This window comes from Peromyscus maniculatus, chromosome 18 (genome assembly GCF_049852395.1).
Source record: "Peromyscus maniculatus bairdii isolate BWxNUB_F1_BW_parent chromosome 18, HU_Pman_BW_mat_3.1, whole genome shotgun sequence".
Classification (NCBI taxonomy): domain Eukaryota; kingdom Metazoa; phylum Chordata; class Mammalia; order Rodentia; family Cricetidae; genus Peromyscus; species Peromyscus maniculatus.
Window position 1 is genome coordinate 33,002,239 of NC_134869.1, and position 23,017 is coordinate 33,025,255.

At 40.5% G+C, this 23,017-nt stretch overlaps 1 protein-coding gene across 3 annotated transcripts in view; it reads right to left on the reverse strand.

Moving 5' to 3' along the window:
* Syt1 (synaptotagmin 1) overlaps nt 1-23,017 on the reverse strand; it is a 514,933-nt gene that overhangs the window by 89,911 nt on the left and 402,005 nt on the right. For all 3 annotated transcript variants that reach the window (XM_015993276.3, XM_015993274.3, XM_076553877.1), the window contains one exon: nt 4,784-4,901. In XM_015993276.3, coding sequence (XP_015848762.1) covers nt 4,784-4,901 — 118 coding nt within the window. The remainder of the gene's footprint in view (nt 1-4,783; nt 4,902-23,017) is intronic.

Consider the following 23,017-nt stretch of genomic DNA (forward strand, 5'->3'; position numbering starts at 1 on the left):
TTGAGACAGGGTTTCTCTGTGTAGCTTTGCGCCTTTCCTGGAATTCACTTGGTAGCCCAGGCTGTCCTCGACCTCACAGCGATCCGCCTGGCTCTGCCTCCCGAGTGCTGGGATTAAAGGCATGTGCCACCACCGCCCGGCCTATTTACATTTTTAAATGTGAGGTGAGTTTAAGCCTCATCCAGGGAGCAGGACTGCACCCTTTCTGTCCTTTTTAAATATGGTCAGGGTTTTCTAGCGGTGAAATGATAGAAGGAAGTCTCTAAGGATGGTGTGCCCTCTACGGGGAATCAGGACTAGAAGAGTTTTATGGAGCAAGAATCTGTTTAATGTGGAGCCAGGCGGTGAGGATAATTTGGCAGAAGTCGCAGATGAGAAGAGAGAATCAACTTGTGATTCTGAGAAGACAAAGAGAGAGCTAATTGCGTGGGAATATTCCCAGGGATTTCTACTTCCCAACATCCCCCAGTTTCCATGAGTGCTCTAATTTCCAAAAACTCTTTCAGGCTCCATTTCTAGCCTGACCTATTCTGAGGACTTTCATGTTTCAGTCCCAGATAGTGGAGACACCTTGGAACCATATACTCCATCTTGAAGATGGGAATGTAGGAAAAGATGAATGGTATGTTAAAAATATTCCACAGTAGGAGTCAGGAGCTCCCCCAGCTTGTCTACTGCCTTGTCTCTCTCAGAACTTATTTTTTTTTTGTAATATTTATGAACAAAAACATAAAAAAGGGAGATTCATTCCTTTTTTTTTTTTAAATTTATTTTTGAGAGAGGGTTTCTTTGTATAGTCTTGGCTATCCTGGAGCTTGCTTTGTAGACCAGGGTGGACTTGAACTCAGAGTTCCTCCTGCCTCTGCTTTCCCAAGTGCTGGGATTAAAGGCATGTGCCACCATGGCTGGCTGCATGGAGTTTATTTTTATTATTATAAATTAAGTATCTGTGTATGTGCCTGTGTATACAGATAGGGAGATTCAGTCTTCTGGGATGAATAAATTGACAGGTTAGCCAATCCCAAGTGGTCAGTTCTAAACACATACATGTAATCCCAAATGGACTCAGTAGGTTGTATTTATATCTACATATGTATGTGCGCGCGCGCACACACACACACACACACACACACACACACACACACACACATATGTTACACATATAGGTGCAATAGTAATAATTAAAGAAGACAAGGTTGGGAATTTGCATGGGGAAATGGGAAGAGTTGGGGGTGGGGGTGGAGTACAATGATATAAATACAGTTCTTATGTAAAAAGTTCTCAAAAATAAATGTAAAAAAATGAGTCTGCTGCAGAATTATGATTAGTCCAACCCCACTTGTCATTGTGACGATGAAGGATGGGCACTTTGATCGCTGACTGTGTGATGTAGGCAAAATCTTTATGCTGTCCATTTGAATGAACACAGTAAGAAAGACGCTGCTTGATCTGGCCACAGACCAGTAAGAAAAACATTTTTAAATGTCCATTTCCCATTTTCTTCCATGTTTTATTGATCGGTTCCTTACTTTGTCAGAATCCATTCTGAGCCTGTATAAAATCTGGCCTCCTGATTATCCTGAACTGATCTGGCAGGTCTAGCAAACAGCTAAGTCTTTCGCCCAATCAAATTAAGCAGTTGGTAAAATAAGCCATCGGTTTCACCTTTTGCAGCCTTGATGTGGTTACTAATCGAAATATCCACTGTGATATTTGGTGAGCACTTAACTTTGGTTCTCAGTTATTTCCCATAATAACTTATTTCTCGTGAATGGGGTCGTCTTAGCACTTTCGCTTTATAAACAATGCAACCGAGGCTTAGAAGAAATAACCCGTCCAATGTCAATTTGTGTGGTTCTGTGACGGCGTGCTTACACAGAGTTGGAGCTCTAGGACCTCAAAACAATGTCGATTGTTAGTAGTGACACAGTGTGGTTTCAGCTCTGGCAGAAGAGCCAGCCGTGGTTCCAGTTAACAAGCCATTTCTGGCAAATAGAGTTTGGCATTTGAATCACTTGGAGAGATCTTACATAATTGTGGTCTCTTTGTGTATAGGTCAGCTTACTCTGACACAACCCATTCAAGTGCTTAAAGTTTCCTTAATGGTAAGTAGGTTAAGCAAATTTGAAATGCAAGACTTGTTTTTCAGGCCACGGCTTCTTTGTAAATAATTCATTATTCATGGAGCAGCTACGCTCCGTGCCACCCGTCAGTGAGAACATTGTGGGAGACATAAATACCGAACAGTCTAGTGAGGAAGGAGTGTGGTGTTGGAGGACCGGAAACAGACTCCTAGTGGCAATTTAAAAAGCTGAAGATTTGTTCTGTTGCGATGGATCAGAAAAAGCATTCCCACCATGCTAAACCTTCTCCCTCCCTCACATCTGTCCTATCATTGCCTGGGCTGTCACTTCCTCATTTAACAACAACAACAACAACAACAACAACAAAACCTTCCGAACATGGCTTATCCAACTTCTTTGCCTCGCTTCCACCTAATGTTCACGATATCTCAGGGCACTGCATGCTTTATTAATTTACTGGCTTTTTTTTTGTCTGTGTCTACATTCAAATGAAAACTGCAGGCTAGCAGGGTCTTTGGACTGTTTCAGCCATGATTACCAACCCAGTGCTCCGCTTGCAGCCTGACTCAAAGTGGAGTCACAGTGGCATTCGTTGAGTAACCCGAAGGAATGAGAATTCAGCAGGGCCTGAAGACTGAGGAGGATTTAGCTAGACATGGTTGGAAGAAAGGAAATTCCAGATGAAGGAGCTTGTTTAGGAATGGAAGCAGCATGTCCCATAGCTTGTTACAAGATGAGTGTGTGGGTCCATTGGCAAAAATGAGATGCGGAATGGCGCAGCCTGAAAGTGTCTACATTAGGTGATTAGAGTAATTATGATTTAATTCTACAGGCAGCAGGAAGCCCTTAAAATTCGGGTTTGGTAATGATGGTAATCATTCCAGGTAATTCAAATATGGGGGTGGATGTAGGTTCTGTGGGTTCTGAAAATGTTCTGCTTTTCTTTAGAAAAAAGACTACAAACGGATGGATACTGAATTAGATCTGGCCTCTGGCTGTGCCTCTTTTATGCTAAGTTAGTGTGACAGGACCTGGGAGTGGTCCTTGGTGTTTTTCTTTGCTTGGGCTGTTATCAGGGAGCTTGTGTATACGCCCCATGACTGTGACCACTCAGATCTATCCCGCCAGACCAGGGCCCGAAGATGAGAAGGGATGCTTGGCAAGAGGTCTGGACAGAAGGAGACAGCAGTCTTGAAAGTTGGCTAAAGTAGCCAGTGCGGTGCTGGGAAGTCATTTCTAAGTCCCAGAAAGAAGTCAGGAGGAGGTAGCTTTACCAGCTTTGTGGCAAAGCTGTCCTGGAGCTGAACAGTGGCTAATACAGGATTAATTAGTGTGTGTGTGTGTGTGTGTGTGTGTGTGTGTGTGTGTGTGTGTCTAAGACAGAGGTGGCGAGAAGTCACATGGACATTTGGAGGGGGGCAGGTATGAGTGCTGCAGACACCCTCCTAGTGGGACATGGCTACTTAGGCATCTTAAGTCTCCTCAGGATACTAATTCGTGACCTGGGAGTAAACTGTCATTGTCAAATGTTTAATACTTTCCTGTCCGTATGTTTTACAAATAAGCACGCCAAGTATTCCACGTTTTTAGGGGGGAAAATGCTATTGCTTTAAAATTTCCCAGTAATACTATTAACAAGGAAAGCAGGACATTAAGTAGCAAGACATGAGAGAATACAGCTTCCTCAAGTTCCCTTATTCATAGAGAGAAATAAATGTGGATAGCAAGAGAATTTGGCTGTTAAGTCACTGGGTCAGTAACTAGAACTCAGCTTCAACAATCTTGAGCTGTTTTGTTTCACAGTATAAAAACTCACTGTGCTGCAATAGTGTGATGTTTAGAATGTTTTTTTATTTTTTTAAGTAAAAAAAAAAAAAAAAAAAAAGCCCAAATCACTGAATAAGGAGTCATGTGTGTAACTCCACAGCTAGAAACAATGACAACTGTCATCTGTTTGTGATGGATGACCTTGTGTTGTGTCAGGAAAATCCCTCACACCTTAATGATTTACTGGAACATTAAAATTATAATTGATTTAACCACATGGAGGAGGAAAAAAATGACGCACAGCCCTGGAAGCGACAGTCCTTGAGTTGACTTTGCTTTGTGGAAGAGTTCCCGTCACTCACTATTTTGTGTCCTGCTTGGGTTACATGGAACTTTCTAGCCCGAAGTCTCCCCTCCCCCACTTCAGTCTTAAGCTGTAGAATGAAATGAATGACATGAACTGTTCCTGGGTTTCTTCTCAGGCAAAGACATTTGGATAGATTTGAAATGCTGTCTTGGTATAAAAGTATTATAAAAATTATGTCAGGTTGGCAAACACCTAATTAGTAAGTTTCAGGTAAAATACAAATTTTAATACTAAGGGTGAATTTAAAAAATCCTCAAAACTATAATTTGTCACAGGCATTGCATTTCAACTAAGAAGCCAAAATTTTAGCTTTCAATGACATAGAAATGACAACTGATACTTTGGCTATGGAGAAAGAAAATAGATTTCATCTTCTCTGCCAATTCCAATAACCCGAGAGTGGCTTCCTGGGGCCCTGCGTTGGCTGAATTCGGAGACTGCTTCCAGCTCCGTAGGAGAGAGAACTGCCATCAATTAAGGATGGGGAGCCGCAGCATGTGTGCTATGCCTTCAGTATCCGCGGTGAAACAGCATTTACAACAATCAATAGTCGCTGTGGACTCACCAGATAGGCCACCCACATCCATCTTCTTCAGGTTCTTCGCTTCCAGAATGACAACAGTCAGTTTGCCGGCAGTAGGGACGTAGCGGAGGGAGAAGCAGATGTCCCCCAGTTTCTCTTGCTATGAAAAGCAACAAAGAGGTGTCAGTGAGTTTTTGCGTGAAATGGAAATGTTTGTTCTTAGACATTGTCATTTCCCCATGAGGACAGTTAGGACAAGGAGAGTCTCAAGACTTCTAAGTCCATGGGCATTTTTACAGGGGTGGTTTCATGTGATACCAGTCTTTTCTTTTTCAAGATTACCCATTTCAGCTTTTGAAAAAAAAAAAAAAAAAAAAAGGCCATTTATACTTGAACATCCAACAGAATATGTCTATAATTCAATGGGTCTGGAAACAAGACCAAGATGAGTTTCTTTGAGACTGCACTCAATAGCATTGTGAAACTCTTAGAAAAATCCCCTTGCTTTATTAAAGAGCTTTGTATGGTTTACTCATTTTTTTTTTTATTAGAATCAACCCATCTCGGTTTTTGTCTTTTCCTCTTTCAAATAAGATTTTATCTAAAAGCCCATGTTTAAGGTTTTGTGAAGAAAGATGTCTTTGTTCAGCTCAATTCCATTTATTGCTGAAAAAAAGCTGAAATTCTCGTAACACAAATGCACTCAAGTATGTGTTTTTGTGCACTTAGTTTTATTCGTTTCAAATGAAGTCTTTCTTTGCCTTTAAATTTTTAAAAATCTAACAGCAGGCTGGAAAACTAACACATCATGCAACAATGCACATCCTCATAGCTTCTCATTTCAGTGCTATGTGGTGTTCAAAGAACATCCACCAACTCTGTGATCAGGTGATTCCAAAGAACTTATCCAGAGTAGAAAATGATGATGGTACATAAAATGTTCCTTTCCTAGAAAGGCTTCATATTTATTCTTTTCTCTTAAGTGGAATATTGAGAGTTTTTAGGATTACTTATTATTTTCTACTACTAGTTAACATGCTGGTCAATGTGAATATAATTTGTTTTGTGTGAGTATGTGTGTACGTGCACATGTGTGTGTGGTGCAAGCACACAGTAGGGAAGCGAGGAAGGAGAGGCTGAAAAGAATTTTAGATATTGTTGTACCCATCTCCTGAGACGAGAGCCTGCCTACTGCCATCCGACCCAGGGAATTAGCTGTATGGCACATCAGAGTTCATTCCTTAGTGTTCCTCTCCCCAAGTCTAAATTTTGACTCTGAAGGGGGAAGTAGCTGTGTCGGACTTCAGAGGGTAGACTTGTAACATAGGGAGGGATATAGAGACTGATAGCCTAAGTCTCTCCATGGTGGCCTTGTAGTGGGACTCCATTTGGTCTCATGTGTAGTGAGACACAGGTGCTAAATGAGCCAGCCTCCAGGGTGGGAATTCCCTCCTTGATGTAATGTAACAGTGTAAGGGAGGTAATTTAGTTTCTGTGGGGGTTCTCACTGTAGTCATCTTTCAAAGAAGAAAGAGTGGGTTTATTTGTAGATGAGAACTGAGGGAGGAGGGAGGGGGGAGGGAGGGAGGAAGAAGAAACCAGCCCCCCTCCCCATGCTGAAGTAGTGCTCTACTGAAAATGACAACCGCCCGTGATTGCAGAGCAATCCTCTCACTTGTAGAGTCCCTTTGTGTCCCATGCCTCTAGGTTGATTAGAACACACCGTTTTCAGATTACTGTACAGACGGTTTAATACTCCCACTTGTCTGGGCCTTTCCCGATGGCAAGGTCCTAGCATGGATATCACTTTAGCTCACCTTTGCAAAAACATAAATACAAGAACATTTTGGAAATCTCCCTGCTTTGGATCACAGAGGGTATAACTCCCTGTGGCTAGCAGAGTTACTTATACCAGTCATTCCATATGCTTAACCACCCTGACAGTTAATTGACACATTGGGGAGTTAGTAGGATATATTATTGTTCATAGTCTCTGAAAATATAGAGTTGGAATTAGTGTCAGGGAACTGATACAAAGTATAGACAAATTCCTCTAAACTTTGTGCTTGAAGAGAAATGTACATTGACAAAGTTACTATTTGAAAAGGTCATTAGGAGGAGGGCTCTATGTGCATTCATGGTATTTATGTTATTCATGACCATCTGAGCTGGTAAGCTCACTGTACTTCAAATTAGACTGCTCTTATGATGTCACCAAGCATGCCAGAGATGACCGTACTATCCTAGATCATATATCCCTACATGGCTCATTATTGGACTCCATGAGCAACTTAGGGTGCTAAGATAAATTCAGTTCCATCTTTCTGTTTTACCCCACAAAAATACCCTTTTTTCTTTCAATATGTATTGCTCTTCCATCCCATAAGTTCAAGATTGCAGGTAACTTAAAAAACAAACAAACTTCATGTTTCTACTTAAAAATATTTTGACACAAAGATTCATGTATCACAGGGTGGCTTCAAAATGACTGTGTCTGAGGATGGCCTTGGACTTCTGATCCCCCTGCTCATCTGTCTGTCAAGTACTGAAGGTTACAGGCATGCACCACCACACAGAGCTCCCAGTTGTTTGAAGGGAAGAAATGTCATATCACTTTTCTTGCAGGGTCATTTCATTCTTCAATCATAAGACACACAGAGAATTTAAAAATTCTATATAATATTTAGCTTCAAAAGAGAGCATACAATTTTTGGATAAAGGAGAAATATGGGAGATTAACTGCAACTTTAAGCCTATGGGCTGGATGAAAAATGGGTGTGTAAAAGAACAAAGAACGAATTTTGGTATTTTAAGATCCAGAGAAGGAAAAGGGCTTATTTTAACACTCTTTACAGATCTGCATTTCATTAATTTAGAGGCTTTAACATGGGAAATTTTTTCATTTGCTCATAAAATTATCATAACCAGTATGCCAAATTAAATATTATTTTTACACGAATGAACTGAAATGACTTTCTAAAGTTTTAATTACTTCTGAATCAACAGCTATTTTAAAGCTAGTCATGGCCCCCTCTCGCAACTTATGGAATTTCTGATGTCAAGCTGAAGGAAACTCTTGCCTGATGGTATATTTTCTGAGTGTCAGTACTTACTGGGTGTCGGTATTTGAGTATGTGTTCTGTTACTCACATGTGAGACAAGGTTGTTACCTACATTTACATGGTAATCCAGTGTGTTAGCTCCTGACCTTAGATTTAGGGGCTCAGACACTCATGAATTGTTGAAATCCAGTATGTCCTTCCCTTAACGAAGTCTATTCCTTCACTTCTGTGGTCAGGAAAACCACGCCTCTGCCCTACAATGTTATTCTGGCTTATGAAGGTTTTACTCTAGCTCTTCATCCACACAGGGCACTGGAAGGACCCGAGAGCTTTATTTGGACAGTTTTAGATCAAACTCTTATTTGATATGTCAAGTTGTAAGAAGGATACCCAGAGAACTACATATATAATCCTTTGATTGTAAACATTGGCCACACCAGTGTTCTAGTGTTACCACCTCCCCGCACAAACTCATGTATTCAAGACTCGGTCTCACACTGGTGGATCCAAATGAGGTGTCTGGTCTAATCAAGAGATTTAGTCATTGTTGGCATTATTGAGAAATGGAGGAGATTAGGAAGCAGGGCCTGGTTGGAGGAAGTGGGTCACTAAGAGTATCCATCTTCTCTCTGAACTCTTCCAGGTTCGCCCTTCCTTTTGATGTCCAGGAGGAAGGAAGCCTCCTCTACTTTCTGCTGCTGCTATCCACCATGCTATCTCACTCACGCAGGCCTACACACTATGGACTGAAAACAAGGAAACTGTAGATCTTTCCTACCTCGATGTTCTCGGGTATTTTGTCACAGCAATGAAAAGTAACTAACACAGAAGTCTCCATCTTAGATTCTTAGGACACATTAACAATTAGCATTTTCCCAAGAGCCTGTGAAGCAGCTGCTGCTATGTCCATTTTATAAGTGGATACTTGAGAGCAAGAGGTCACAGGAAGGTAGGTGGTTTCAATAAGAAACTGAAGCAAGCTCATTTAACAGTATATGTGAAACGACAGTAACTAATAATCTAACTGATAATTTACCTTGTATCCCCACTCTCATTCAAAATTATATCTCCAAACTGATGTTCAATGTATGCCTTAACTGTTTCTTCCAAGACCTTTTTCTAGAGGCTAACTTCTTTTTTTTTTCAAATTTATTTTTATTTTATGTGCATTGGTGTTTTGCCTACATGTATGTCTATGTGAGGGTGCCAGGTTCCTTGGAACTGGATTTATAGACAGTTGTGAGCTGCCATGTGGTGCTGGGAACTGAACCCAGGTTCCCTGGAAGAGTACCCAGTGCTCTTAACCTCTTAGCCATCTCTCCAGCCCCTAGAGGCTAACTTCTATTTCTCTGTTATCCTCTTCCTTTAATGCATAAGCCTTGACCTATCCTTTTCTGTAACGTGTATCAGACTGAGTTGTTTTCATTGTTTATAACAGGCATTGTAACCTGCCTTAACTACCTGCCATCGATGCTTACTTCCAAAATGACCTGCAACATGGCATTTGCCACTGTCACCACCACGTCTACCACCGTGCCTTCAGCACCGACAACATCACCTCTACTTTCTTTCCCATACTTCATTTGAACCATTACTCAGCCCTCACTGTGTTGGAAATGAAACCCTAACCACTTCTGACATACTCTGCAAAACCTAATGAAATAACTCCTCAGTTTCAGTGTCTACAAATCCTAAAGCAGCTTGTCTATCAATGGCTGAGCTAACGTTTGGAAAGTTTAATCCTTTCTTTTTTTATGGCCTGCCAGATGGTGTCCAGCAGTTGAGTTTTCCCTCTTCACATATGCGAGTTCAGCTACCTGTAGACTCTAGAAGACCAGGGGTTGGAATTTCTACTACCGTTCTTGCTCCAGGAACACACTGGAGGGCTTCTAAATAATTAAGGGCTGCGTGTACTGAAATGAGAAATTCACCAGTATACCACTTTATAAAGAGCACCGATGCTGGTGTTCTATCAACTCTGTCTCCAGTTTAACCAACGGGTCAACTGACAGGTTCACCTGGAGCCTCTCCTTTGTGCCTAGCACTCGGACCCGGCCATGCTAACCATGCCTTGAAGCTAGAGACCTAATCCTTCCGAAGGTACTGTTCTTCCACCGATGTTTTCAAGCCCCTGCTGAGTAGCAGCTGACAGATGAATGCTTTTGCTGGTGTGATTATCTCATGAAGGGGCCTCATTACTATTAGGAATTTCAGCTTTATGTATAATTTATTTTAGTGAATTGCCTTGATCACTAGGTAGAAACTGCCAGTTAGTGTTAGAAAGTTCCGACTGTGAGATTCAGAGAAATTAACCTGCTCTTTTAAACTATGGAGCTGACAATCAGGAGGTACTTTTGTTCGGAGCAGCTTGATAATTCCATTATTTTTTTTTTTTTAAGCAGTCACTGAATAGAGAAGACACAAATTAATGATTCTATGGACAACTTCAGAAATCCCTTCCTTTTTGAAAAGCATTATAGGTATTAAAACAAAGGTCATCTCCAATGGACAAAAAGGCTTGATTGCGAATGAAAAATGTTCTTGGTTTCTACAGCACTAGCCATCATTTTTTTAATGTAAGAAAAAGTTCACTTTGATGGCCTTTGCAAATGGGCTAAGTTCACATATTTTTCAGGAATAATTTGCCTTTGAATGAGTTTATAAAAGGTACCTAAAATGACATGGTGCCATGCCATTTTAAAAGGACATAGTCTATTTATGTTAATTGCAAAAAGATTTTTTTCTGTGTGTTAAATTGGCAACAGATACTCTGATGAGTAGATTTTCTTTGCCCCAAGGTCAGGAGTCTATTTAGAAGTGAGAAACAAATGGAGGTCTAATTGTTCAAAATAGAAATTCAGATTATTTGCATATTCCTCATCAGTAAAAGAATTAAAATGTTCACTCTTTTTTTTTTTTTTTTGAGACAGGGTCTCTATGTAGTCCTGCTCTTCTGGCACTCCCTATGTAGACCAAGTTGGCCTTGAACTCACACAGAGATAGATCCATGTGCTTCACCTCCCTAGTGCTGGGATTAAAGGCATGGGCCACCATGCCTGGTGTAAAATGTTCTCCTAAGAAGGCTATTGGGATGGAATAACGGACTGTATTAGCTAAAAGGTAATATGTTCTTTGGGTGATAGGATTTTTCAAGTTCCTGATGTTCCCACAATGATGCTCATACCCTGAAGATTCTGCCAAATCGGTATTTACAACTAATGGACCAGATGGTCACAGTGTGAATGCTGTTATGAAATGTACCCAGGCTAGAAAGACCAAATCTACCCTAGTCTACAAATATACGCTACATCGCTTAGGTGAACGGGGCAGTTTATGCCCTTGAATGTTTTTTTTTTTTTTTATGAAGATACTGTATAAAAATTATTTTATATGATTTCACTGATTCACCTTTATAGAAAATACTCACTGAATTCTACTATCTAATTCTAAACTGTAGTGTAGTCCCTGTGGCTACCCAATATAGTGTATTGACACCACAGACAGAGCAGAAACGCTGTGGAAAGGGAACCTTGAAACATTCTAGAATCTAGTGACAGAGGTAAGGAGAAAAAGACACTTTAATTGTTGATAACCCCCTGCCTCCTCACATAATCATCATCAATTTCTCAAAGTGATCTCAAATGCACAGTGCTTTGCCAAACAAAGATGCCTGCTGTACACACGTCGGTTTTTTTTTTTTTTTTTTTTTTTGGTTTTTCAAGACAGGGTTTCTCTGTGTAGCTTTGGAGCCTGTCCTGGATGGATCTCGCTCTGTGGCCTCGAACTCACAGAGATCCATCTGGCTCTGTCTCCCGAGTGCTGGGATTAAAGGCATGTGCCACCACTGCCAGGCTGTGCTACAAGTAGTTTTAAGACTTTTTTTTTTTTTTTTTTTTTTTTTTTTTTTTTTTTTAAATAACCAGAGCTAGCATGTATGGAGAGAGGGGACAGTAATATGTAAGTGTCCAGGAGGAGCCTTTACCTATGCTGAGATGAAGGTTCAGAAGGATGAGTCCAGATGGACCTCATGCAGATGTTTTAGGCATAGGGATACGAAAAAAGCCCTTGAACCATTTATCAGCTTAAAATGTATTATCCTTTGTACAGTGTGAAACTCATGAGGTTTAATGAGCAATAGACCCATGCTTTGTGATATATTAGATTTTCCAAAATTTCCTCATATCTGTATGTTTTGAGTAAGAGATATAGGCAGTCCTATTAGAAACAATTAAGAGCCGAAAAGTGGATATTTGGTGCAATATTAAATAAGGAATTTAAAAATGGAAATAGGGATTGCAAAAATGGAAAGTCAATGTGTCTACACATTGTAAGTAACAGCCCAGTTGAGCAAAGGGCCGTGGCAGCAGCAGTGGCCAGCTGTGGACATCAACTCACCATGCACTTACTTAATGGAAATGTATTGGTCCCTGGGGCCCATTGGTCAGTAAATTTTACAAAATCAATTAACAAAACAGTGGACTATTCTTGGTTGGGGTATGTACTTTGGGAAAATAGAAAGCATTTTAGGGCTAAGGAGTATCATTCAAAACAGTGGAATAGATAACTGACCAAAACATACTTTGTTCCAAAAGGACACAATGATAGCTCTTACCTTGCATGCTAATTTAAAACATTAAAGCAACACCCAGGGAGCTCAGGGGTGGTTTCACTGAGAAGGCATTGAAGGAACCCTCAACCCTCTGGCCTCACTTTCCTGGTCTCTGACAGGTCTCTGCAGAGTCATCTAGCTGGGGGAAGGTGTGTTCCCATGATTTGATTGTTTGTCCTTACTTGTTAGTAATTACAGCTAGTAATTACAGAGGTGGTCCTCTCTACTGTATGGTGAGCTAACAGATACACATTTTAAGCCACTAAGTTGGTGGGAACTTTGTCAGATAGTAACATAAACCAAAATGGTATCCAGTTCATTCTTCCTCTTAAAGCACTGGTTCTCAACCTTCTTAACGCTGCACCCCTTTAATGCAGCTCCTCATGTTGTGATCCCCAATGGTAAAATGATTTCATTGTTACTTCATAATTGTAATTTTGTAACTGTTATGAATAGTAATGCAAATATTTGCAGGATATCTGGTATGTGATCCTGATGGGGTTGGGACCCACAGGTTGAGAACCACTGTTAAAGACTACCTGTTCTCTCTCATCTGTAATTGTCTCCATTGTGGAGGTTGTAGGTGACCCAATGGTAAATGGGAAGAAAATAATAGACTCGTCTTCATATTAATTTTTATCTCATACTTTCATTGTTTTCTGTACTTCAATGGAATGTTTTAAACAACATAATATGTTGGCACAGCATAATCTGCATATCATTTGTATTTAAATACAGATATACTGGGCATATGTGCACATATCTTACTATCAGAAGACAAAATACACCTTGCAATGTCTTACTCAACATTAAAATGTGCCATAGGAGATGGGTCAGTCACTGAGAAACAGCACAGATTCTGAAGGTAGACAACTTGGGTTCAATGTGCAGGTCTGCTGCTTTAGAGCTGCTAAGCCTTGGGCAAATCACTTACCCCTTTGTGCCTCAATTATATGTTAGATTTATTGGTTAGTGTGTACAAAGAAGTTAGAAGCCCATAAATAGGTGTGCTTGGTATTATTAACACATCTCATTTTAACCACATTTCTCTAGCCAGTACATTTCCCTTCCTTTACAGCCCACTATATTAAAGGAATTAAAAGGAGGCTGTCCCTCTTTATTCATGTTCTATTGATTTTTCCTGCATCCTTTTATTAAAATGCCTGTTGATAAGCTTTAAAATGCCACCCACGAAAGTGAACCATAAATATTCTCCACGTTTTATTACCCATGGACCCTTGTCTGGATTTGCTGATTTTTTTTTTCCTTTTCTTGGAGTCTGAAATGCAATGCCTGCTTGTTTTTTCTGACTCCTTGTCCACTTCTTCGTCATCCTTCACAGAACTTAGTTCAAGCCCTTCTTTTTTTCCTAATTATTTAGGAGGATTATTATTAATAGGCATTCCCGAGATTGATGATACAGAGGTGATTTCCACATTTATATCTGAAGCCTCCATCTTTCTCAGGCCCCGGACTCATTTATCCAACTGTCTACTTGCCACTGAAGAGAATACACAGCTTAGACTCAAATGAAAATCTATATTTATGATCAGATATGATCAATTCACCAGTGATCACTAAGCTTGGTTCATTCTCTTTTACCAAATGGTACCAGCATTCAACCAGCTGCCCAGTGAGACAAATGGGCATTCTCATTGACTGTTGACTTCTTTTGAAGTCTCATGGTGATTTGTTAAAGCTCCATCCTTATCCCTTTTACTACTTATTTCACCACCCCTCAATTATTACCTTTAAATAGATTTCTGGAACAGAGTTGGCAGGGTCACCGTTTACATTTACTTAAAACCCTTAAGTAAGTCTCCCATCCCCCTTGGAATGAAGACTCAAGTTCTGTCCAGGTTACAATACTCCGTAAGTTCTAGTTCCTGTTTCTGCCTCATTCTCATCCTACACTACTCATACAACATGGGCAGAGCCTTGCTCATCTCCTTAAATATGCCGGTCTCCTGCATGCTCTCAGCCTTCATATGAACTGATGCTTTGGCTGGCACATTCTACTCTCTTGCCATTCTTTTTTTTTTTTTTCAGTTGGAGAAATTTTGCTCATCTTTCAGACCTCATTTCAAAATTCACTTATTTACCTAGCCCATTCACACCCAATCAGGCCATTCTTGAATGCTTTTGAAATATAATTAGCTTCTAATCACATGCCAATTTGTGTAATCATTAGATTAGATCCCACTGTCACGGATATGGACATCCATAGGATATCCTTTTATCTATATGTATAGGACCTGGCACTGCGTACTCAGCTCTGGAACAGATGGCTAGCTGTTCATCGAAAGCCAATCTCTTCTTCTTGGACACTTACATGTATAGTATGTGATTTCTTTACAGTCAGATGTCACCTTGGGATTTGGGTTCTGACTACTGGAGTGTGAATGGAGTGATGAGCATTGCTTATGGAACCAGTCCCCTAGACTTGCTACCCATGATCCTCTTGTGTGTGACAATGGCCTCTGGGTGGCCTTGGAAGCTACATGCTGATGACAGAAGATGCTTAAGCCAGGATTCCTGTGGAGCTAATAGAGCTGGACCTCCCAACTTAGAATGTTTATATCCTAGTAAACAAGAAAAAAATTGTATCTTTTGCTGAACAGCCTTTAAATGTCTTTTTTGTGAATTTGTGACTGTTGCCTACTCTGGATAAAAATTTTATTTTCAGACAGGGTCTTATGTAACCTCAATTCTCCTCAAACTCACTATGTGGCTAATATCCTGACACAATGCAAGTAACTGAATGAATTTTAACATTGTTTTCAGAAGTATGATTAGTGATCCATTTATCATCTATAGGCTGTAGAAAATGAGCAAAGTATGACCTTAATCCGTTATTAATCCAGTTTTCTAAATGCTTATTGTATTCTTGGCATATTTGTCATTATACCAAGTGTTCAAAACAAATGTTGATTCAAAGTTGACCTTGACTTTAAGAAACCTATCTTTGCTGGAGTGTGGAAGCATACAGTTGAACATCCAACTGAGCTGTATGTGCCCACAGAGAAACACGTATTAGGAAGGGTAACGATAGAGAAAATAGGGGCATTTACTGTGTATACTCAATAGATGAGTGGTGAAGGACGGAGCAGAGGGTATCAAGCCATAGAACCGCAGAAGATTTCTTGTACCACCGGATATTAGGCTATAGTAAGATTGGATTAAGCCAGTGTTGTGTGATAGTGTACATCTTGTACCACCGGATATTAAGCTATAGTAAGATTGGATTAAGCCAGTCTTGTGTGATAGTGTACAGCAGGGTAGCTAGAGATAATGATAATACCTATTTTTCAAAAGCTTGAAAAAAAGATTTTGAATGTTTTCACCAGAAAGGAATGCTAAATATTTTGGGAGATAGACATCTTTAACCTTATTTAAATATGATGCTGTGTATACATGTACTAAAATATCATAGTATACTATAAATATGTTAAACTATTATATTTGCAGACATAGTAAACATCTATGCACAGAATGAAATATTATTTAGCTTTAAAAAAAAAAGGAAAATCTCCTTGCTGGGACAAAGATAAGCTTGGAGGACATAATATCAAGTGAATTATGTCCAGCATGGGAAGAAAATGTATGATCTCACTAAAAGAGTCAAACTCAGAAGATTATGGGAACCTGGATGGCAGATGCCGAGTGAAGAGAGGTTGGCCAAAGGTCACAATGTCTTATACATAGATCCTTTTGGAGATCTCTTCTCCAATATAGTGATTCAGTTAACCATAATATGTCCTTAAAACTTGCTAAGAGTAGATCCAAACAGTTCCTAGCACAAAAAGTGATAAAAATGTGAGCTGTTGGGTTTGTATATCAGCTTCATTTAGTCATATCATGATGTTCACATGTCTTAAAATTTCCTGTTGGGTACTGCACGCCATATATATTTATCTAATTTTTCTCAATTACACCTCAATAAAGCCAAGAACGAGCTAAATTTTAAAAAGTTAAAAGAAAAAAGGTCCATGGTGTAGTGTGCTGGGATCCCTAAAATTTAATTTTCCATCCTTTTAGCTAAAAGTCGAGATCTCTACAAGATATTTAAAACAATACAAAACACTGTTTTGCCCCCTAGTGGGTAACATTGGCATCTGGCATGGAAGTGAACTTAGTTGACTGTTCTCTGAATCATCAACTTATCAGAAAGGTATGATCCCTTGCTTGGAGTGCTTTTTTTTTTTTTTTGCTATTAACAGGCTGGGTAGAAATTCCTGTAACAGAGTTAGGAAGCTAATGCACCGCCTGTGTGGGGTGCCCCAACACCAACCTTACCAAGTTGCTCTGCCCTTTAGTGTTCTCTGTCAGTCAACTGACTTTCTGAATGAGACTCAACATTCAATACTCCGTTTTCTTTTCTCAGTCACACTTTACTGCTAAGGGATGGAAAGGAGCCTCTCTCAAACAGGTACCTGAATTACGGAAACTAATGTTTTAGTTTATTAGAATGTAATATGGACTCAAGTAGCGTTGTGATAGGAGATCACATCTTTGTAAATAATTCGGATTACCAAAATAGCCATAAAGAAGGTATTTTAAGTAAACATGCCAGAAAGTGGACCATTGGTCTAAGAACACTCTTGAAAAGCAATTCTTGATAACTCTTGATAAAGGTATTGTGGGGCTGGAGAGATGGCTCAGAGGTTAAGAGCACTAGCTGCTCTTCCAGAGGACCCGAATTCAATTCCCAGCAACCACATGGTGGCTTATGACTGTCTATAATGAGATCTGATGCCCTCTTCTGGCATGCAAGCAGAACACTGTATATATAATATATAAATAAATCTTAAAAAAAAAAAAAAAGGTATTGCATGTCACTGTGGCCCTGAGAGGGTCATCTCCAGTTCAAAGGCATGCATCTGAATGACTGATGGGTAGAGTAACACAAAGCTTTACTAATCGTGCTAACAACAGCATGGCTTTGTCTGCAAGTTCTGTTATTTCACAGCTGCTGCATCAAGGGCTCATCCTCATGAGCTCAGGGGCTGTTACTGGGGAAGGGAATCTTCATGGAAGAAAACCACAGAAGCTAAGGAGCTGTTATCAAAAGGACACTTCCTGCTTTTCAGTTCTGGGATGATGGTGCCCAAGAGGAAATGGCAGGAAGAGTGGCGATGACCACGTGATCCTGAGATGCCACTGACGCACAGGACCCCTGCCGTCCTTGTCAGGGAGCAATGATGAGCAAGGAGGGCGAGTGTTCCGCACACCCAGCTCACGCACGCGCGCGCACACTGAGCAAGTGGTTGTCGCACCATCAAAACACATACTCCTTGTTTTGTCTGTCTTGAGATCGGTGGAAGGCTCACTTGTGAGCCACAGAGATCATAAAGCCACAGAGCAGGAAAACAAGAGGAAGATAAAAGGGCAGGGCATAACCAAATCAAGCCACACTGAAGCTGGGATGGGGAGAGAAGCCATGGAAGGCAGGTTTAGGGAGCTGGGAGGAGGGATGCGACATTTTCTTTTTGATCTTCTCGCGGGCTCCAGCCATAGCACGTGGGAACCCTGTAATTATAAAGGTAGGAAAATGATGGAGACGAGGCAGGAGAGACAACTAGATAAAGGACTAAAAAAACAGAAGAGGAGTCTGAGAAAGAGTTAAGGAAAAAGTGCTGGGCTTTTCTGTTTAATCTTCCATCAAAAATCCGCCAGAAGGAAGAGGAGATAAGGGAAATCAGCAACTTGGGAATCAGGAGCGAAGCCACAGGAAGACATTGAAGAGTTAGTTCTCTGGGAGGAAGAACTTGATGGCTGAGAGGTGCTGCCCACTTTGGGACTGCGTGGTGAGATTCTAATAGTTAGTTCACCTGGGGAGAACACAGTCATCTGCAGCTGTCTGCGTCCACGGACATGGAGCGTGATAGGCACCTCAGGAAGGAAAGGTGTTCTGTAGACTGTGTGGGAAGAAAAGCATTAAGGGCTTTAGAGATTTCTCCATGCCCACTAAAGCTGAAAGACTATGCTCTACAGAATGGGGAAGGGATGTGGGACGTAGGGCAATTGCATTGGAAATGACAAATAGCGACCATACAGTGAGACTTACCCAGAGCAGCAGAAGTTAAGTATGAAACAAACTATTAAGATGCACATGGATACTATACTCGTCCCTTGTCTGGAGTAGAAAGAGGCCCTGGCTATTACTGAGACAGTCAAACATGGACATGTACAACCACAGATCACATGAGCAGAAAGGACCTGGAGAAGATCTTAGAAGCAAGCAAGGTATCATGAGGTGCTGAACAAGACAGGAAGGTATGTAGCCCTAAAAAGGGGTGCTTTGGGGTAGAGGGTATTATGGAGGAAAATATGAACAGCGCTAGATGTTATTTGGGTTTCTTTCCAAATCATGACTGGAGGTGCAGCAGGTATAAATTGAGAGCCAAAGCTAAAATAAAACTGCCCGAAGAAGATGGTTTGGGTAGAGGAAATAGCATCACCCAGGAAAGAAGAGGCCTGTGTTTGAAGTCGACAGAGGAAGAAAAGAGAACTGGGAACACAGAGGAGCCAAGGCAAGGCATTCAGAAATACAAAGGAAGTAAAGGAGAGGGAAAGGCCTAAATAACAGGCTTTCTGTGGTGAAACCCAAGTTCCAGCAAAAGAAAGAAAGGAGACTCGGAGACGAGAGAGAGTGAAATCACGGAGTGAAAAGGAATAGTTTTCAAAAGACCTAGAGGTACAAATCACACAGGTGTAGGGAAAGTTTGGCCTGCAGTGGCACTATGTAAGGGAAAAGACAGCGTGCCAAAGACGGCCAGCAAAATGAAACTGTACAACAAAGAACTTCTAATAGCATGAGGCAGGAGGCTAAGGCCTCTGAAGGGAGTGGCCTGTGGCTTCATTTAAAGAAATACTTGTCATTTATTTGTTGTAAATATGTACGGGTGTTTTGTCTACATGTCTGTCTGTCCATACAAAGCCCTCTCAGTAGGCCAGAAGAGGGCAGCAGATTCACGGGAACTGGAGTTACAGACAGTTGTGAGCCTCGAGATGGGTGCTGGGAATCAAGCCCAGGTCCTCAGCAAGCGCTAAGCCATCTCACCAGCCCAGCTTGTGGCTTCTTGATGCAAAGCCCATTTTTCTGCCACAGGCTTGCCTCACCTACCTGAGAGTTGTCTAGTGTCATTACGAAAATAATAGACAGTGGGCAATAGAAACACAATCATTCCCATGCTCAGGCTATTTAATTCATGTTTCAGGTACAGATGGGAGTATGTGGGACAATAATTGTAGGCATAGAGATGGGGAATCTGGATGCATGCTTTCATCTTAGTGATTTAACTGACAAAGCAGTGGGAAGGAACCTTAGCTACGTCTAAGTGAGAGGTAATTGGTTAAAGACGAGAGGCGAGTGAGCACGGTATCCAACCACGGTTCTTAGTGGTCTCCTCATCTGCATGGTATTTTCAGTTTTTGACTTTTAACTTGAATGTGGTGATCTCCTGTTCTCATTCATTCCTGCTTAAAGGTTAGGCATCTCATTAGTGCACCTCCCATGTGGCCTCAAATGTACAGCTTGTTGGAGCAGACTTACAAAGAAAGTCATGATCATCTCTAAGTACATTCGGAACTCAAGATTTCTCAAATTGTTCATTTGGCAGAAACAATTTTGTTTCCATCTGGTTTGCCTAGGGGAAAGTTCACTGGTGTTTATTGGTAAGAAAATCAGAACATCATTAGGAAAATTTCAGTGGATCCGTGCATGAACGTGTGATGTCAGTAAATCACAAAAGCAAACACAGAGTTGATAACCAAATAAGAATGGTGTAAATCTGAATGGAAGCCGTTCCCCTCATAGGTGCGCTGTTTGCTTCATTTTGCACATGTTCAGACTGACAGCTGGAGGGACCCTGCTGGGATGGTAGGGAGCTTAAGTTATGTAAAGCACAGCACAGATTTTTATGAGGAATGACTACCAGAAGACATTTTTAAAACAGCATATGTTATGTAATTGCAACTTATTTTAAGGCACGGCAGCTTTCCTCTTTCTTTGTAATGGCATTCTGTTGTCAACTTTTAGCATCACATTTTAATGAAGGAAAGTTAGGAAGTTTCTAGACTATGCAAATGAGAAAATGGACTCAGACATTTCTGGTCAGTTTCATCAGATGGGTATCATTCTCTTCTCACGATTTTACTCTTGTGCATGACTCATTCTCTGATTTGATTATGCAACATCCCACTGAATGGAGAGCAATGGTATCTTTTACACTTGTTAAATCCCATCATCCTCGATGCATGTGGACTAACACGGCATCTTCGTGTTGTTTGCAGACATTTATTGAAATGTAGGTCATAAAAGCATTAACTGTTATACATCATCATGCTGCACAAGAATAAAATTAAGAGCTTGAAGTAATCCTTATTTCCATTGCTTGAATATGCAAATTAAAATTTGGCAACTAAAGAGACCGAAAAGAAGATATAGTTTTGAATTACTGCATAATTTCAAATGGTCTCAAAAAATCTTTCAACTAATAGAAAAAATATAAAAAATTCAAGGTAGAATATACTGAATTCAAGGCTGGAAGAGACCATGTGTGCAGTTGTGTTATCTGAGAAAAGGCTTTAGGCAGCTGGAGTCCTTGAATATTTGATAACATGTGGTTAACAGAGATGAATCACAGATACAGAGAAAAACATTTTTTTTTTTTGAGATGCTAAGGGCTAAAAGAGTGTTGTAGGTTTAAGTTTATGGGAGAAATTACCCAGAAAAGTAAAGAAAATGTATGATAGTGAAAACAAGAATTTCTACCCATATCCAGAGTAAATTAATGGTAGAGAAAGGAGCCAAAGGTTTTGCTTATAGGCAAGGGTGGAACAGAAAGGGAAGCTTCCTGAAAAATTGTTTCCATAATAAATTATTGACACTCCTCAAGTATATAAGCATGTAATTAAACAGGGACTGCCGAAATGGTCCAGTGGGCAAAGGCACTTGCTACGTAAGTTTGACAAGTCATGAGTTCGAGCCCCATGTAAAGTTGGAAGGAGAGAACGGACACCTAATGTTGGTCTCTAGTCTACACAGGCACACTGTTGCTCCCATTCTCGTCTTCAACCCCCCCTCCCCGTTTTAAGAGTTAACAAAATGAAACTGTACGGAAGTAAACCGGGGCCACTGCTGCAGAGCTCACCGGGGAAACAGTTTCCTTGGCCGATAGATAAATCAAGGAAGGAAAACAGACTGGAGATGAAGTCTATACTCTTCTAAAAGAGAGCTGGGCTCACACAAATCACAGTACCATGCTTACGGTGCCAGCCTGCTGATGGAGTCTGGCTTATCACTTGCTAGGTGTGTGATCTGAGAAGATTCTTAGCCTTGTCATCCTTACTAGTGAAATGAGAATGCTAACAGTCGCACCAAAGTGACACGTGAAATCACACAACAGAACCTGGCACACAGTAAGTGCTCAGGAAATGTTGGCCACTGGTAGTAACAATTTCTTTATTACCATCATAGGCATCATGATCTTTGTGAATGGACAGATCAAAGCTTTGTCTTAGGGAATAACTTGACTAAGATAATACAGCTATTAAACTTAGAGCACAGGTCTACACAGCACTGAAGTCCATGCTTTTTCTTCTCTGTAGTAAACATTTCTGAATGTTTAGTTTCCTTTTATTCCGGATCATATCTAATAATACCTAGCACTCACTATAAGGCAGAAAGACTTCTGTTAGCACAAAGTGCTGAACTGAAAAAAAAAAAATCCTATGCCAGGACCTCCCTGGTGTAACTGTTCACAGTCAGATTCTGCATCTTGAATATTATACATCAGCTGTTAAGCAATTTGTAATTTCTTTCACCTCTTCCTAAGTGAACAGGATGCAGCAGCTAAAATTCCTAAATGACCATCTCAAGGTCTTCCATGGACATCTGTAGCTGTTCAGGTGGAAGTGTTTCTCGGAGGAGCTGAGCATGTCCAAACAGCAGTTCCCAATTTGCCTTTCCACTCCCGAGGTTGCCGCAGCTAAATTGATTGACTAAAAGGAGATGTATTACACTGCCGTGAATCAGAAGGGATGGGAAAAATCTATTCCTCTCTCCTCACGGGGATTTAATAAGGTCAAATAAGATAAAACAGGCAAGGAAAGTTTTCTGCAATAGAAAAGAAAAATGAGACAGAGGTATTCAAATTGTAAATTGGAAATTTAGAAACCTGGTTTGCCCCTTACATGTTGAGTGACCTTGAGAGGTTTTCTATCCTTTCACTCAGTTTACTACGATATAAGACGGGGATAACAGCTGTTGATTTCAACTGGTTGTTGTAAGGATGGAATGAGAAAAGATACAGAAAGAACTCAGAGCAATTCCTAGAATATGGTAAAAGAACATGTGCACTAATTCTTTATTATTATTTTGAGTACAATACCATCTCTATCCATACGCAGCTGACACAAAGTTAAAAAATAATGGTCATTGTTTTACATTCTCCACTCCGTCCTTGGTACATCTCCTCGAACAAAGAAGATGCATTTTCACTGATTTAATTAGTGAGCAGATACTGTTATCATGTGTTCACAGACTTAGCAACCTGAGTCACCTTTTTTTTTTTTTTTGGGTTTTTCAAGAAAGCGTTTCTC